The 17855-nt window shown below is 36.6% G+C and overlaps 1 protein-coding gene and 1 pseudogene across 2 annotated transcripts; both read right to left on the bottom strand.

The window, feature by feature from the left end:
• Positions 1-1778: 1778 nt before the first annotated feature.
• LOC110774476 (transcription factor IBH1) lies at positions 1779-2929 on the bottom strand. Its single transcript, XM_021979018.2, has one exon. It carries the CDS (start codon positions 2583-2585, stop codon positions 2097-2099), a length of 489 nt encoding a protein of 162 aa, XP_021834710.2. The 5' UTR covers positions 2586-2929; the 3' UTR covers positions 1779-2096.
• A 1730-nt stretch (positions 2930-4659) lies between these two features.
• On the bottom strand, positions 4660-9503 carry LOC110774479 (putative pectinesterase/pectinesterase inhibitor 35 pseudogene; annotated as a pseudogene). The gene is made up of 3 exons (XR_015832895.1): positions 9183-9503; positions 6560-7295; positions 4660-5742 (listed from the first exon to the last, which is right to left on the bottom strand). The product of XR_015832895.1 is annotated as a putative pectinesterase/pectinesterase inhibitor 35 pseudogene (transcript).
• Positions 9504-17855: the final 8352 nt, after the last annotated feature.

The following is a 17855-nucleotide window of genomic DNA, read 5'->3' as shown; positions in this document are numbered from 1 at the left end:
GTGGAGCTGCACCTTCCCTCGTTGGAAAAACCATTGTGGGTGCTTCAAATTGCCTCTCTGCTCAGCTGGTGATGGTGCACTCCGCATGTTTGACAAAATAACTCAGCCATAGTCTGGTTGTTGCGCTGCGCAACACACCTAACGTTTTTTTAAAGTCCTTACCGAAACGACGTCGTTTCGGGTCAAGACTTATAATTTTTTTTTTTTTTAAATTTATAAAAATAACCCATACTGCAATCATGGGCTTCCAAGACATGCTTAGGCCTTCATTTTGTGGGCTTTCAAAAGTCTTTAAACATATTTTTCTTTCTTATTTTACAAGGATTACAAAAGGATTTTCAAAATAATGAAATCAATTTGTTTGCTATTGCTATGGTTTTTTTCCTTCTTCACCCAAAGTAAGTCTCATGTGCTGTGCTTTTGTTTTTTCCTTCTTGGCCGCCAATTCATTTCTTCTTCTTTTATTCATTTTTTTGTTCATTTTTGTTCTTCGCTTTTTTAGTAATCTAGTTCTTATTTTATTTTATTTTTCTGATTTGGCTCTTATGATTAGTATTTAGTAGCAAACTCGAGGAGAAAAAGGTTACGCAACGCACGACTCGAGCCATGATCAATTATGATTTGTTTATTTTATTCAATATTTTTTTATGAAGCTTTTAGTCTTCAAAATTGCACCTTTGCTAAAAAATTCCTGGCTCTGCCAATGAATTTGGCTGATTCTATCCTCATCGACATGCTCTTGGAGAACATGAATATCGATGTCTATTGAGGGCATGGTGTGATTAAGTTTACTCCTCGTGTTTTCAACAAAGCGGCCTGTGATGTTGCATGCCTAAAGCATGTAACATCTATAAAGTTCTAAATACTCAACTCCCTAAAATTGGAGATGAGGTTGAAAATTAAAACCTTGTTGATAAATAACGTTACGATCCAAATTCTCTAAACAATTCATCTTGAAAAATGTTATCCTTGAAGAGAAATGAAAGCCCTTAAAGAGGGATACCTCAAAACAATGAGATGCTTATAAATATGCATGATGTACATGAGAATCGTTGGGTAAATAAATTGAAGGTAAACAAATGATAATTTTGTTTTATAATAAGCTACTAGAGTCGTCAAGAACTATGATGATATCAAACCAGGCTTAATGAATGTCGACATGTTACATGATTTGAAAAAAAAATGGAAAGAGGCGCAATTCCATTTTATACTAATAAGAAGAGTGGGATATGGAACCATTGGCCCATGAATTAGGTTGTTGGTTAGAAGAAAAATCAATGTGAGTTTTTAATGATCTTTCTAGATATTATTATGATTTTAATAATCATGCTAATTTTCTTTGATATATTTGTTGGAAATATTTTGAGCGCTTGGGAATCAAGGAAAATTAAAAGATGTGATGCAATTTAAAGGATTCTACACATTAGCCTTTAAAAAATATAAAATAAACTACTATAATAAGGGTAAATTAGTAAAATTGAATAATTAAATTAGAACCAAACACCGTATAGTAGCAATAAACCCCATAGTTGGTAGCCAATTAACAGATAGAAGAAAAGTGGATGTTCATATTATAGTAGCAAGAAACGTGCAGCAAACACCCTCTTAATCTTCATATTGTTCTTTCCATAAAAAAAAAATATATATCTTCATATTTACCTGCGTGCTGTAGGGATCATGTGCAATAATTGAGACCTGCGTCGCTTATGTAAGAAACACACAGAGAAGACAATCCATAGACAAGCACATGCACAGAGAGAGAGAGAGAGAGAGAGATGTTAACTTAAATGAGAGCCTCTGGCTTTAACTTTATACAAGTCAGAGTTTATGTATATGTGATGTTTGAATATTGTATATACAAAATATTCAATCCGTACATTAATTTCAAGTCAGGGTTTACATCATCCTTCTTTAAATTCAAATAACTACATATATGTTTGAGTTTGAGCATATGCAGTAAACCAAAACTTTATATATAATCCATGTGATTTGTATAATATATATATATATATATATACTTACCGCCCACACAACACCCACCTGTATCATCTGTATGTATCAATAATTTCATTCCATCCACTTCTTTGATTTCTGTCTCATTTAGAAAGATGATCAGCTAAAGCCTGCATCACCTTAATCTGGGTGGAAAGACATGTTATGTAGTGAGCAGTTTCCTCCAGCAAGCTGCACAAATCCATGGACTTGGCCCCTGGTACGAGCCGCCGAAGCTTTTTTGCTTGATCCACAGGAACCGATCCCTGGGATGATCTTGAGGCCTTTTTAGTCCTCCTTCTGATCACAACAACCCTTTTTTTTTTACGGTGCCTGCTGGCCCGGTTTCGAAGCTTAAAGAGAAGAGCCCTGCTCCAGTTCATCCTTGGCCCAACAGCATGAGCCATGGATGAATAAGCTGCTAACTTTATTCTCTGCCTGCGCTTTTCGATCAGCTTTTCCTCTGAAGACGACGATGAACTGGGTGGAGCATGGTTTCCGATTTGCAAGAGGGATCGAACAAATCTATGAGCAAACTTGGTTTTGCAGGATTTGATGTTTAAGGTGACACCGCTTGTAGTTATACTAGTCATGGTGAGGAGATAAAATTTTAGGGTTTTTTCATGGAAGGTGAGCTGAGGAGCTCTCTCTGTCTCTCTCTCTCTATATATATATATTGGTGGTGGTGGTGGGGGATCTAAATCCTATAAGTGACTATCTGTAGCTCTGACAGAAATGACTTTATGGGATTAAGGAAAGAAAGATAGGCAATGGCCAATTGGAGGGCCTCTTGCTTGCTTTGCAATGACAAAAGGCATAAGCTTTGATGAGCTCTGAGAGTCTAATTAGCACACAGATTAGGAGCAATGGAAGGATGGTGAAGAAAGAGGGAATAGTTTAGGCTTACATGAGTGGTGGGTTGAAGAACTTTATTAACTTTTTGTTTTGTTTTAATTATCTTTATTATAAAGGCATGCCATGTGTCTATATCCACTAAGGTGCGTGGGAATCACGCAAGCTACAAAAGGGTGAGATGGAATGTTCCTAATCCTATGATTTTCAAAAGGAAAAAAAAGAAACACACTTTAGACTACCTATAATTTTTATATATTTTTTTAAATTTTTTATAAAAAAGATAACTAACTTGTTTCAGACTAAATCAAGTTCATACTATACTATAGTTGAGATGTGGGTCGAGATTTCCAATTTAAATAAGTTAGTTTTCTAAACGGTCTCACGGGGAAGGTGGATTGCTGGTTATTCCGATGACCAAATCAACATGTCTAAAGCTTGCTCATTTAATCCTTTGAGGCAATGTCTGCCTTCATTCAGTTTGTACTTTGTTTTAATAATATACTCTCGTTTTTTAACATCTTAATGGCATGTTTACTAATACGTAATCGGATTACGAGGAATTGAAATGAAGATAAATTGAATTGAGGAGGAGTTGGATTGAGGAGAATTAGATTCTGGATTCTGATTGAAGTTGTTTACTAAACCATATGGATTTAGGAGAGTTAGATTTCGGATTCCTTTGAAGTTGTTTACTAAACCATATGGAATGGGGGTAGGAGTGATGCTAATTATTAAAATGTCCTCGTTGTTGGTTTAAAGTAGATGACAAATTTAAAGTTTTTAAAATTGTGTAAGGATATAATGGGTAAAAAAGATAAATTCCTAATGAGCTAGTATCCAGAAATTAGAATACCACCTCCCACCCAAGAATTGAATTCCTCCAAAATTAGGAATTGATTTTGTATGAGCCCCACTTACTTTTTAATTTCTTGATGTTCGTAAACCCAGAAACCCTTCATAGGCGGAATTCAATTCCTAATTAATAAACACACTATAAGGGAAGAAATTATTATATAAAATTTTAATCTAAAAAAGAGAGGCTATTGCATAAAGAAGGGCATATTTGTAAAATAAGCCAGTGAATGAGTCGCGTGGGATTTTCGGTGCTATGTATGGTTTTGCCCATTTCTGTTGGTAGCTTTCAATTCGAAGGAATAGGAGGTTGGAGAAGTGCGGTTGTGGACCCACAAAAGGGCCAACCACCACATGATAGCACATGGCTCACTTACCCACTTGTCTAATGAGAGAACCTTCCTTTCTTTTTCTCTAATCTAATCTTCATTACTTGCTTATCAATTAATGCTTTTGTGTTTGTGTTACATTTAATCTTTTCTTTACATCCGATGTCGGCAGCTCCTGCTTCTTGTCTTGAACACAATTCACAAAAGTTGTTTTTTCTTTTCGTTTCTTTCATCCTACATCAATGTTTGGTGACTTCTTGATCAGTTTAAATTAATGACACCCAACTTTCCAAGTGAAGTCTCAAATTGTGACAAACTCAATGTTTGGTGAACAAGAATTGACTGACTAATCAAGTGTTATAGTGCTAATTAATTTTAATGTGCTTTGTTTGTTCATGGAAAATGTTCTTCGTCGAACCACGCCCCCCTTTTCGTCCGAAACCAGGAGGAAGAGACATGTAGACATCAACATGCCATAATGTCAAATTGATGGAGATGTGCCATCCTTGAATGGAGGCAATGGTAAGGAGGAGAGGAATGGTGAGAAAATAATGGAGAAAAGCACACTGTTGTGGGAAAATGATAATAAAAGAGAAAAATTAGAGAATAGGCAAATAATGAGACGCCAAAGTTAAGTTAAGGAAAGAAAAGAAATTGAAATTGGATTAACATGGTTAATTAAAAATAAACATGAACAAAGAGTCTTAATTTTTTAACATTGTGGGTTTGCTTTTTCCTTTGTTTCAAGGGGGCCAATGCCCAAATCACTAAGACCCCACAATCCTAGGCCTATCACAATACAATTCTACTACAATCAATAAGTAACCAAACCTTTTGTTTCACACCACAGCTAACAAAATACAAATAGGAGCTTATATTAATGCACAATTCACCTAAGAGTAGTGATTTTGTCACTCCTAATAATTTAGCTTCGGCACTCCAAACTGAGTGTTTTATTATTTTTGTGGTAGTGCCAGAAGCTAAACGAGGAGTGCCAAAATCGCTACCCTTCAGCCAATCAATCCAGAATCGAAAGACACCCCGGTGGAAGGCAACCAAAGGTTCCCAGAAATGAAACCACCAACAGTAAAACCTTGAGCTGCAGTTGATGTAATTGAAGCATGGTATCCAGGCCACTGAACCCTACCTGAAGTTGAAGCCCCAGGCCCAAAATTCAAGTACTCACCATAATACAAAGTCTTTAGGGCAGACCCACCAGCCCAAGGAGACCACCCAGCTCTATTTATTGACTCATCCAAATAAGACTGCATAACAAGTACTGTTCTAGAATACTGCTTCCATGGCCTCCCAAGATATGTCTCATAGTTGGATTTGACTGGAGCAAGATCTGATGCAGCTGATATTTTGCAGTTGTGGATTGAAATTCCTGTGTTTTGATCTGGGCTGCTTCTGCCTTGTGCTGTGACGAAGTTTTTGAGGCCAGTTGATGCAGCCTTTCTTGCAAATATGTTGCAGTTTTGGAAAACCACAGCTGAGTTTCCGAATATGAAATCGACAGTGCCATAGATTTGGGTTTCTCTGTAGAACTGGCGCTTGGAGTGAGTGTAGAGGGTGTCTTGGTAGCCAACTATGGAGCATCTGAAAATCACTGACTTGTCTGCACCAACTCGGAGAGCAACAGCTTGCTGCTTTGCAGGGCCGGCGCTATTCACAAATGTTATGTCGCGTGCTATAAATCCATCACCCATAGCAGCTGAAATTCACATTTGTATGTCATTAATTTGAAGTACAACGTGTCCAAATTTATCATCATTTTTGTCCCCTTGTGTTGAGGAATATAAATATTTAAGGAGCATATTGTTTGATAGTTAGAGGTAAATCCATTTCAATACGCAGTAGTAAAATTTATTGCCAAAAAGGTATATAGTAAATAAATTGAAAAGGTAAAATAAGAGTATATTTTGTTGTCATACTATCATAGCAAGGAACAAAAATCCCAATAAAGTTGTTGCTATTTGGATCATATTTACTGACCACATTGTTAACCACCTCTCTAATACAAGTGGATCCCACATACACTAGTGGGTTCTAACTCTATTAGAGAGGTAGTCAACAATGAATGTAGTACAAATAACATTATTGATTAGTAATTAATTTAACAATATTAATTCATTTAAGCTATATCACAAAAACTTTTTTTGTTTTTTCCATTAACCCACTTTATATTTCGCCCACCTCTCACAAAAACTTTTAAAGAAAGAATACCATACTCAACTTATTGATGGAGAGATTATAGAATACTAAGGTAGTACAGTCACGTGGTATATTTTGTATACGTGTTATAATATAAGTGGATATTTATAGATACTATTCTCTAAAATGGGGGGAAATAAACCATATCGTCCACCCATATTATAACACGTGTACAAGATGTACCACGTGACCATACTACCATAATATTCTATATAATTTCTCCTATCGATGGACCCTAAAAGCCATTTTAATTCCTAAAATACCCCTAATTAACTAAATTTAAAAAAGAGGACGGAAATTCATATATAAGTTCTTACCCACAGTGGCAGACTGGTAAGTTGTCCAACCAGCTTCCGAATTCCTACTTCCCACAATAATCGTCGTCCCCAATCCATCACCAATTAACATAACGTTCTTCTGCTTGGTGGGTATATTTATGTATTCTTGATAAGTCCCAGCTTTTACGTGAATTACAGATCTGCCTCCCGTAGTACCACTCTCCTCCAATGAGGCCACCAGCCCAAGTGCCTCACCAATACTTTTGTGCGTGCCACTCCCATCCAAAGCCACCACGGCATGTGCTTCCAATTCATCCACAGAACCTTCTAGAAGCTTCCTCTCTGTGCCTGAGACCCATGTCGGAAAATCATCCGACAACAGCCTCCGGCCGCCGACAACATTAGGGTTTGTGTTTTTAGCTCTACTAGTCATCATGAAAAGCGATAGGGAGTTGCTTATGAATTGGCTCAAGTTCTTAGCTGAAGTCTCCATGAGGCACTTGTCTACCTTAGACTTGTCATTCTCAAGGCTCTCTAGACAAGTTTCTTGATTGGTAAGAGCAGCACTAAGCCAGGTTTGGACATCATCGTCAACATGGCCATAGGTGCTACTCTTAGTACTTTTGTCGTGCTTGCGTATGACATTATCGAGTGAATCGATACTGTCCTCGAGCAGCTCAAGGCAGTCGTTGATGCCACCAAGCAAGTGGGGTTGGTGAGCATTTTGACGATGGGAAATGGTGAAGTTATAGGCAAGGGCTCGAGCCAAATGAGCCTTAATTATGCTGAAGTTGCTAAAATATGAATATGGTTTTGAATATGTTAGGTTCTTATTTTATTCTTCTCCATAAGGAGGTATATATAAGAGTTCACATGAGTCCTTTACAATGAATTAGATCTAGTAAAGGATTAGGAAAATATCTCCTAATTATACAATGATTTGACAACTATATAAAATAGGAAAGTAAATCCCTTAATTACAAGGAAATAAATCTATAAAATAGGAAAGTAAATCCCTTAATTAATCAAGGAAATAAATCTCCTTGATTAATTAGGAGACTCACTTCAACACTCCTCCTCAAGTTGGTGCATATACGTCACAAATGCCCAACTTGGTAAGTGAGTCAAGAAATTCGTAGCACCCAAGTCGATAATCCATGCAATTCAGGCAGAGTCTTTGGCGACCGATCGTTTGCTTCGGGCGACTGGTCGTTTTCTTCGGGAGATCGGTCGCTTTCTTCGGGAGACCGGTCGCTTGCTTTGGGCTACCGGTCAGTTTGAAACAGCTTCTCTGACTACCAGTTGCTTTCCACTGGCGACTGGTAGTTTTGAAGCAGATTCTCCGTGTTCGAAGAACTAAAGGGGGGCCGGTCGCTTTCCACCGGTGACCGACCGTTTGATTTGAGGAATTTGATGTATGAATTGGATTTGGATTTGGATTTGGATTCAGGTTGGAAGGTTGGGATTCGGATTCAGATTTGGATTTGGATTTGGATTCGGATTCATATTCGGATTTGGATTAGGATTCAGGTTGGAAGGTTGGGATTCGGATTCGGATTCAGATTTGGGTTAGGAAACGATATCCATGGCAGCGGAAGGATTTAAGAATAAGAGAAAAAAGATGTGTTTTAGGGTTTCGGGATTCAGGATTCAGGATTCAGGATTCAGAGTGTGTTTAGGGTTTCGGGGTGTGTTTAGGGTTTCGGGATTCAGGATTCAGGATTCAGGGATTCAGGATTTAGGATTCAGGGTTTCAGGATTCAGGGTTTCGGGATTCAGGATTCAGGATTCAGGATTCAGGATTCAGAGTTTCAGGATTCAGGGTTTCGGGATTCAGGATTCAGGATTCAGGATTCAGGATTCAGGGATTCAGGATACAAGGATACGGGTTCGTGTTTCAAGGAATTCGATACGAGGGATTCGGGTTTAGATCTGAATCTGAAACAAGGAATTTGATTTAGGATACGAGGATACGATACGAGGATATGAGGAATGCGATACGATGATACGAGGATTTAGAGAACACAGAAACCCTGTGAACAAGGCTAAAGGACACAAAAACCCTGTGAACACGGCTAAGGAACACAGAAACCCTGCGAACACGGCTAAAGGACACAGAAACCCTGTGAACACGGCTAAGGAACACAGAAACCCTGTGAACACGGCTAAAGGACATAGAAACTTCTCTTCAATTCTCTTCTCCCCCTGAAGAGAAGGGTATGTCAGAGTCAAGAAAGAGGCAAAATCTCCATGAGAAAGAGAAATAGATCATTTTTCACTCCCCCTCCCCCCCTTGAATAGGAGGGGAGGAGAAATTTTGATATGAGAATTTAGAGACAACCGAGGATCGATTGCTCTGATACCATGCTAAAATATGAATATGGTTTTGAATATGTTAGGTTCTTATTTTATTCTTCTCCATAAGGAGGTATATATAAGAGTTCACATGAGTCCTTTACAAGGAATTAGATCTAGTAAAGGATTAGGAAAATATCTCCTAATTATACAATGATTTGACAACTATATAAAATATGAAAGTAAATCCCTTAATTACAAGGAAATAAATCTATAAAATAGGAAAGTAAATCCCTTAATTAATCAAGGAAATAAATCTCCTTGATTAATTAGGAGACTCACTTCAACAGAAGTCGATTGAGTAGACAAAGAGATTTTCAAGGGTTTGAGGGGCTTCTTTATAAGTAGTACTTGTTTTGGATGATGAGGAGATGAAAATTGATTCACAAGCTGCTTGGTAAGGCGTATGTTTGCAAAACGATAGAATATTATTGTTGGCTTCTTTGGAGGGTCCTCCTCTAGAGAATTTGGAGAAATGGGATGGTGAAGAAGCTTGGTTAGCTTCTGCTAATAAGCTTGAGAAGGATAAAATTTCTATTGTCAAGAACAAAGGTAGAAAGAGAGTGTGTGCTTTGTTTCCGAGTCCTCCATGGGAGGAAAGTATGGCCAACATGCTAAACAGAGAGAAAAAGACACAGAACATAGAATAAAGAGAAGGGATCTAGAGAGAGAGAGAGGGGTACATGAGCTAGCACTTAGCTTGATTACTTGTGTATATAAGGGCCTCAGCTTTCATGTCACCTTTAGACTTGTAAGGGAATAAAGGGAGCTTTGGTTGTTATAACAGAGTACTATATGTCATTATACTGCCAACATTATTGCACTCACTTCCAATATTTGTTTAAAGGCAACCTTGTCTTAAATTTGGGTCCCTAGGTACAAGTTGGGAGCCCGTTAATTATAGATTATAGACTGATATATGTCTGTATCAATTTCATTTATATTTGTGACGACCATTTTTGGCAAAATTTAGTGAGAAATTATATTTTATTATAACCGTGTAGTAGAAGAGGCAACAACCATTATGCAGGAACGGACCTAAGATTTCAAACTGAGATAGACTAAATTTACCGTATGTGAAGGGGTGCTATATGGATAGGCTCGGGTGGGCTTAGAGATTTTAGGCTGAACCCCTAATCCCCCCACCCTGGGCTATACGTACTGAGGGACCGTCCTTATATACGGGGGATCAGACGCAGATGCAAGGGGTCGAGTACACTGTCTTAGCCAACTAATCTAATATTTGCATTTATATATCAAGTATTTCTAGTTTACACTAATTGATTACTTTGTTACACAATAAGGAATTAAAACCATATGCATATGCTGGTAGGATGCTAGTCGCCAAGATTTCCTTATCACTACTACGTCCATATCGTTATTAATCACTTTTCTAATTGGAAATATAAAGTAAGCTACAATGACCAGAAATTTAAATATAAAGAAATATTATACTCCCCTTCAGGATATTCCTATCGTTTTCAGGCGAGCTAAGTACTCTCTCCATCCGTAAAATGCTAGAATTGTAAGGTTGGGAAGTCCAAATGTAAAATGCTAATTTAAAACTAAATTTTTTTTCCAAAACTTACATATCAAAGCTAAGTACTCTCTCCACCTGTTTGTAAATGAATGTAGTTGGAAAGGAAAATATATGCACATATATATATATATATATATATATATATATATATATATATATATATATATGGTTACACTTGATGCATACGAGGGTTCTACATTATTCTCTAGATTACTTTAAACCCTAAAAGTAATGTGGTTCCTTAAGGAAGAAGTAATTCATAGTTGGGATATAACCCAATCTAGCTAGAGCTACCTGAAGCATTACAGTTGATAGATCAAACACACCTAATGTTTCATTAAGAAATAAGTGTATACAACTCATTTATGGTTCCATTGACAGTTTAGAAACTTTTAAAGCAGATTTGGATAAGACCCTAAAATGCTTTAGGGTGGTTAATTGCATTATAAAAAATAAAAATAAAAATAAAAAGGTAAAGATTATAATTATCTAACAAAAACCATTAACTATACCAAAAAAATCAACACAAAAACCTTTATATATATAGAGCTTCCATTGAGGGACACCCTTGTAGGGCCCATTCCACATTCTATTTAACTAATTCAAACCGTCTATTTTGTAGATATTCATTCAAAGATCATCTCTACAAAAAAAAATCACTTAAATCATATTACATTTGACTACTCAATTAAATTATTAAAATTTCAAGTACAACACCGTGTTCATTGATTTTATTGGTCTTAATTAGATGCCTTAATGATTTTTTACAAGGATGATCTATGAATGAATATGTGAAGAAAAAAAATGGTTTGGATCGTTGAAATTTGTTTTGTAGAGAACCATAAAGGGTGTCCTTTAAATATTTATTTGAGGAATCTCTCAATAGAGAAAAGGACTGAAATATATATATATATAGTCCCGATCTCTTGGACCACAGGGGTCCAAGAGATTTGTGATCACTCACCGTTGGATGTAAATTCAACGGTTCACTCACTCTTGCACTCCTTTGAAAAACTTTTTTGAACCATTGGATTAATATCCAACGGTAGGTGACCACAATTTTTTGAACTCCTGTGATCCAAGAGATTATATATATATATATATATATGAATATACGTTTTCTGTGATATGGTGCTTCTTGTCTCCGAAATAAGGTTGTGAGTTCATATAGGTTTGTTTTTCTTTTTGGAAAAACAAAAAAAAATTCATAATATCAACAAAAAAAGGAATGGGGACTCACTTATCCTTAAAAAAAAGAAAAGTTGCTAATGTCAACTCATTGCAAATACAGCTATTCTAGAAAATTGACGGCAAAAGAGAACACTATTCAATCGAAAATGATATATCATACTAAGATTCTCCAAATAGAAAAAGTGAGCATAACAGATGGAAACGTAGCGACACAACTAACAGCTTAAAAGAGAGTACAAATTAATTATGATTTAGCACATGGGTGGCACCACAACGGAATGTGGACCAAATTAATTCTTCCATTTCCCTCCAATTACATCCAAATTCGATTCATGTAAAAGAGAATCTCATATAATTTTCCATTCTTTTTCTCCTGCTAACGAATGACAAAAAAGAAATTAATTAAGAATTAATAAGAAGTAAAGAAAAAGAAGCTAGGAAAAATCCAACCCCTCTTTAAGGTTGAAGAGATGCTTGATTATTAAACGAGTTGAGTGGGGGACAATTTGGTGCTTGGTTATTAAACGAGTTGAGTGGGGGGGACAATTTGGTATGAGATTTCAATACCCCAAAAAAAGGGGGTGGACCGTGGACCGTGGACGTGGAGGTATATGCATACGTCAAAAGTCAAATCTGCATTGCATGATTGGTATAACAATATCATGAAATGCATGGGGCCTTTCTAAAATTGAATTGTTAAGAGGGCAACGTCTATAGTGCACTAGGGGCATGTTTGGTAAGGTCTCACTGGACTGGACTGTGTTAATTAGCACTTAAAACCCATGTTTGGTGAAAGGAGGGACTAACTTAAATGAGACTAAATAGCCCAACAGTACAAAAAAACGCCTCATTCGCTCGTGCAATCCAGCGAGCCTGAAACTTGGTTCTCAAAATAGCGAGCTCGCTAAACATAACACGCGAGTCCGAGCCAACGCCTCTCTCTCTCTCTCTCGTTTCCTTCAACATCGAATCTGCTCTTCTTCGAAGTTGTACTCAGGCAAGTTTTTTTTTATCTCTTCCTTCACATATCTCCCTTCACTCTGTCTGCAAAACCCTGTAGCTCTCCACTCTCATTCTCTTCCAATTCCCTTTCGTCTTTAACTCAGAAAATGAAAACGGAGATGCTTTAGAAGATGCGTAGTTCGATAGCAGCAGTGGGTCTTCTTCTCAAGGCAGTCTCCAACAAGAACAACGCTTGTTATCCATTTTACTGCAGCAGTGGGCCTTAGAAGATGTCTTTCAGCTGCTTCCGCTGATCGGAGCCGAGCGCGGCCATCATTTTGGTAATGGGCAAAGAAGAAGAAAGGGATCAATAAGATCCCAATTGTGTTCTGGGCATTTTGGTGTTTTTTAATTTTAATTTTGTGGTGTGGTAATTGGTTTGTGAAAAGTTGTGGTGTGGGGCTAATTGGGTTTATTCTGTTTTTCTCTTTGGAAATTTGGAAAGAAAGACAGAGCGAGAGAGAGAGGAAGGCAGAGATGGGAAAGAAAGGCAGAGCGAGAGAGAGAGAGAGAGGAAGGAAGAGGAAAGAAGAGAGAATGGTTTTTTTTTTTCTTTTGTAATTTTTTTTTTTATAATTTAATAATTTATATAATTTTTTTTTTACACATCAGCCCCAATTAAATATCCCTAATTAAATTTAAATATTTTTCAAGTCAAAATCCCCAATTAAATTTAAATATTACAATAATTATTTTTTAGTCCGACACAACACCAAACATAGGTCTTCACTATTTTTACAATCCAGCTTCTTAGTCCGACACAATACCAAACGTAGGTCAGTACTTAATCCAACTTAGGCCAATCCGAGCTAATCCAAGACAGTCCCAGGACTTAATCCAGTCCATGACAGTCCGCCGTACCAAACGACCCCTAGGTGCACTGATGCGCCCAAATTTTTTTAAAAATTGGTTACAGATTATATAAGTTGTCAAATTTCCAATTTTTTGTTAATATTTAATGCAAATGCCATTGCATAAGGGTCATGCAATTACGGCCTCCCTATTTGATAATTGGCATATGATTTGACATGTTATTTTTCAATTGAGTTTATTATATTTGACTCACGATGACACGCTTATGAATTTCGCAACGGCATTTGTTTACTTTTATAAATCTAAAGTTACCGTTTTAGACTCTTTTATTCTTTCTTTTTTTATTTCGATATGTCACCTCATTGTAGTTTACTCAATTTCATTATGATGCTGGTTTTATTTATGTGAATTATGATGGCTAGTTGTGGTTAATTCCTCCGTATTTATGTTTAGTTTTTTTTTTAAAATATTGAGGTTGATAGTTTTAATTTTTGTTTCTTTTGTGTTATAGAATTGGTGATGCCCATCAACATTTATTTGAGAGCTTGAAAGTCTTTATACATCAAATTTTTCACCTCGAGTTTTGTCTATGTAATTGGTTGAAAACAACAATGCAATTATATACCTTATTGCATATCCAATTGCATTTATAAAATCAATTTCTAAAGGGAGCTGATTTTCACACTCCCTTTTTCTTCACTTACACTCCCTTTTGTTTTTAAATACTTTTTAATCAATTTTTTTCTTTCTTTTTCCTATTTTACCCTTGGTGACGTGGCAAGTGAGATACCAACTTTGGTATTGATGTGTGAAAAAAATAATACAAAATTCTTTAAAAATAATATTTTTAAACCCAAAAAAAAAAAAGTTTTTCTATTTAAACCCCGCACTTCTCTTTGTTCACCCCATATTCTAAGTTCACCCCAATTTCTAATTCAAATATTCACAATTTCTAAGAAAACCCCACTATCTTCCCAAACTAACCCCACACCCCACTTTCTCCTTCTGTGTGGTGTTGAGTAGAAGCAACCGGAGCCCTTCTCCGGGTGTTTGGTGCGGCGGGAGTTTTAGGCACCTCAGTCTTTTCTTGGTCCATCTCTTCGAAAACGTCTCTCCTCGCCCCGCAGCGACTTTGAGTCACTGGCTATGAGCTTTCTAGGTCTACTTGGATGGGCTTTCTACGAGTTGAGGTTCTGCCGACAGTGCTAGGGATACTTAGTGATCCGTCCATGATTTTCTCCGGAGATTGCTGGGGACCCGATTTGGATTGGTTCAGGCAGGGACGGTCCCATGAACATGTTAACCTGGGCTATAGCCCAGGGAACTTCTTTTTTTTGGGACTAAATGAGTAGTCTAGCCTAGGCAATCAGCTGGCTGAGAAGAAGAAAGAACAGAGGAAGAAGAAAGAACAGAGAGGAAGAAGAAAGAAAGAAAAAGGAAGAGAGGAAGAAGAAGAAAAAAGAATAAAAAATAGAGGGGGAGATGATAAACAATCGGAAAGAAGAGAGAGAGAGAGAGAGAGAGAGAGAGAGAGAGAGAGAGAGAGAGAGAGAGAAGAAATAGAATAAAAAAGGGGAGAGGAGGAAATAGAATAAAGAAAAGGATGTGTGTGTTGGGGTGAGATATGTGTTTTTATTTTATTTTTACTTCAATTCCTTCTAAATATTTCCCAGTACATGTGTAGCTTTCCTTTGTTTTTTTTTTCTTTGTTTCCCTTCAATCCCTTCCAAATATTTCAACAATATTATCAATAATTCCAAGATTTTTGTCTGTTTCAAATGTCAGTAGAATAAAAAAAAAAGTTCTAAATATAATGAAGAAAATATATATATTGGAAAAAGAGGGCTTATAAATTTTTTTGGTAACAAACAAGAGCTTATAATTTACCCCAAAAAAAAAAGGTATCCATTAAACATAGTCTAAAAAAATATATCAATCATTGGATTCGTTTCAACATTTAGCCTACTCCTACAAATATTCCTAACTTCGCCCTTGAATTTAGCCCATGTCATTTTCAAATCCTGGGTCCGTCCCTGGGTTCAGGAACTCTTCAAGCCCTTCCACCTGACATAGTGATTTGCAGAATACTCAGATTCCAATAAATTAATAAACCCAGCCAACGTGTGTTGTTTGGCTGCTAATGAAAGATAATAAATAACCAAGGTGGTTGGTGTGAGTGGTTCGGCACTCTCATTCCTTAAGAGAGGTCAGGGGTTCGATCCTTGCTCTCGTACGGAGTCACCACTTTGGCCAACACTTTACCCCTTACGGGCCGACCCGGTGTGAGTGGGGATTAGTCTGGATTGTGGTTAAGGCTTAAAGGTGCCACCCATAGTTGGGGCCCATCCAGGACCACCTCATGGTTCAGACCAAAAAAAAAAAAAAGAAGATAATAAATGGAAATAGAAAGAATATTAAGATAATGGGAAAAACATAATCAAAACAACTGTATGTTGAAAAACACTTTTATTTTCTTGTGATTCTCGGCACCCAAATAGAAAAGGATAGAAATTATGAATTTAGGTGAGCAATATTATATAGGTTTGTAAGGCATATTTAACAAAGATCTGTTAGCCCATAAAAATTGATCTCAACTCAACACTAATGATTATACAAGTTTTTCTTTTTCTGGTAATTTATCACCAACCAAACGTGAAAGAATGTAGAACATGTGATTTATACTAGAAAGTTTGTAAAGAGACAGTGTATTAGAGAATTCAAACCAAAATAGAGCAATTCCCAGAATATATGAATCTGAAAATGTACTGGTGACTTCCACTATCACTTTTCTTGACAACCAAACGGATTTCAAATCTAAAATGTTAAAGAAGGTAGAACATGTGATTAATTAGAAAGTTTTTAAAAATCTGAATATGAAAATGTACCAATAGAGAATCCAAATCGAACACAGCAATTCCCAAAAGGTCTGAATATGAAAATGTACTGATTTTGGTGATTTCCAATATCACTTTTCTTGGCAGATTACTCTTCTCTTGAATTGTAATATGGCAATAGGGTGTAGAGGAGTTTGTTTTTTTCTAAAACTTAATATAAAGAGTGGTAAGGTGTGTGTACAGATGTACTAGGGTTCACTACAAGAAAAAAGGTCAATAGTGACCAATTTCCTTGTGACCACATTAATAATGGTCACAAATACAGTGAATTTAATGACCAATAATACTACATGGTCAGTAAATTGATTCAGAAATATTTTTTATTTTTTAATGACTAAATTTTCTGACCAGTATTTAAATTAGTCACTAAAAACAACTTAAAAAATAAAGCTAGTGACCAACACATATGCCAAGCTAGCCTTACCTATGTTATTTAATACATCAGTGACCAATTAAATTTTTTTTACTTTATTTTTTATTTTCAAAACGAGAGTGTTCTGAGTGAGAAAAGCGAAAGCATCTAAAGGGGGAAAAAAAAGACGAGCAAGCTCAGAGCAAGACCGAAGAGACCAGACAGAGCAATACCATCTTCTTTGATAAGCAAGACCAGCGAGACCAGAGAGAGCCTAGAGCGAGATCGGCAATACGATCTTCTTCGATGAGCTAGCTTAGTGCGAGACCTGCGAGACCAGCGAGACCAGAGAGAGTGATACCGTCTTCTTCGACGAGCGTCGTCCTCTTAGTCTCTGTCGTTTCGATTTCTAATTTTTCTCCCAATATCATGTGAGCTTTCTATTTCTCTTTGCTTTCAATGTTAGTTTTGATTTCATTTGAGTTAGATTTGAGTACAATTGTGACTCTGAGTCTGATTCTCTATTCCCAAATTCCCTAGTTCTGTAGGTTTGATTTGATAAATAAAGGCTTTAAGCAAAACTTTGTGTCCTTAAATCATCTAGGTTTTCTTTTGGTACTCAGGCAGAGCTTGATTTTAGGTTCAATTTTGATTTCAGTTCTGATTATTGCATTTTTTTTTAATCTATTGCTTGTTGTGAATTTCAATTTGCAGTGGACATGTTCTGATATAAACAATGCATGTCCTGATTAGACTACTATATATTGTTGAATTTCACAATCCATTGATTTTTTGACCAATTTTGTTTGCTTTAGGCTAGTTTCATACATCTACATGTAATGCAGTTGACCATGAATTTAAATAGCTTGGAAATGTGCTCCTTTGAACTGATTGTTCTTCTATCTGGTCTTCTTCCTAACCCAAAGTTGGAAACCTCAGTGCTACATTATCATCCCCTCGCCAGTACAGTTGAGGGTCTGGGTAATTATGTTGGATGACCTTTTTTGTCTTTTTACACAATAATAAAACTCAGGAGTTTAATGATTTAAGTATTGGGGTGAACAAAGAAAAGTGTGAGGTTTAAATACTCTTTCTCTTCTCCCTTACACACCTACCCTTCCGTGTTCTCTCTCCCCCTACCAAGCCCACCCCTCCTCATTTTCTCTCCCTCTTTTTCTCGATTCTCCC

Source organism: Prunus avium, chromosome 1 (assembly GCF_965620075.1).
Source record: "Prunus avium chromosome 1, drPruAviu1.hap1.1, whole genome shotgun sequence".
NCBI classification, from domain to species: Eukaryota; Viridiplantae; Streptophyta; class Magnoliopsida; order Rosales; family Rosaceae; genus Prunus; species Prunus avium.
This window is presented reverse-complemented; position numbering and strand designations above follow the sequence as displayed.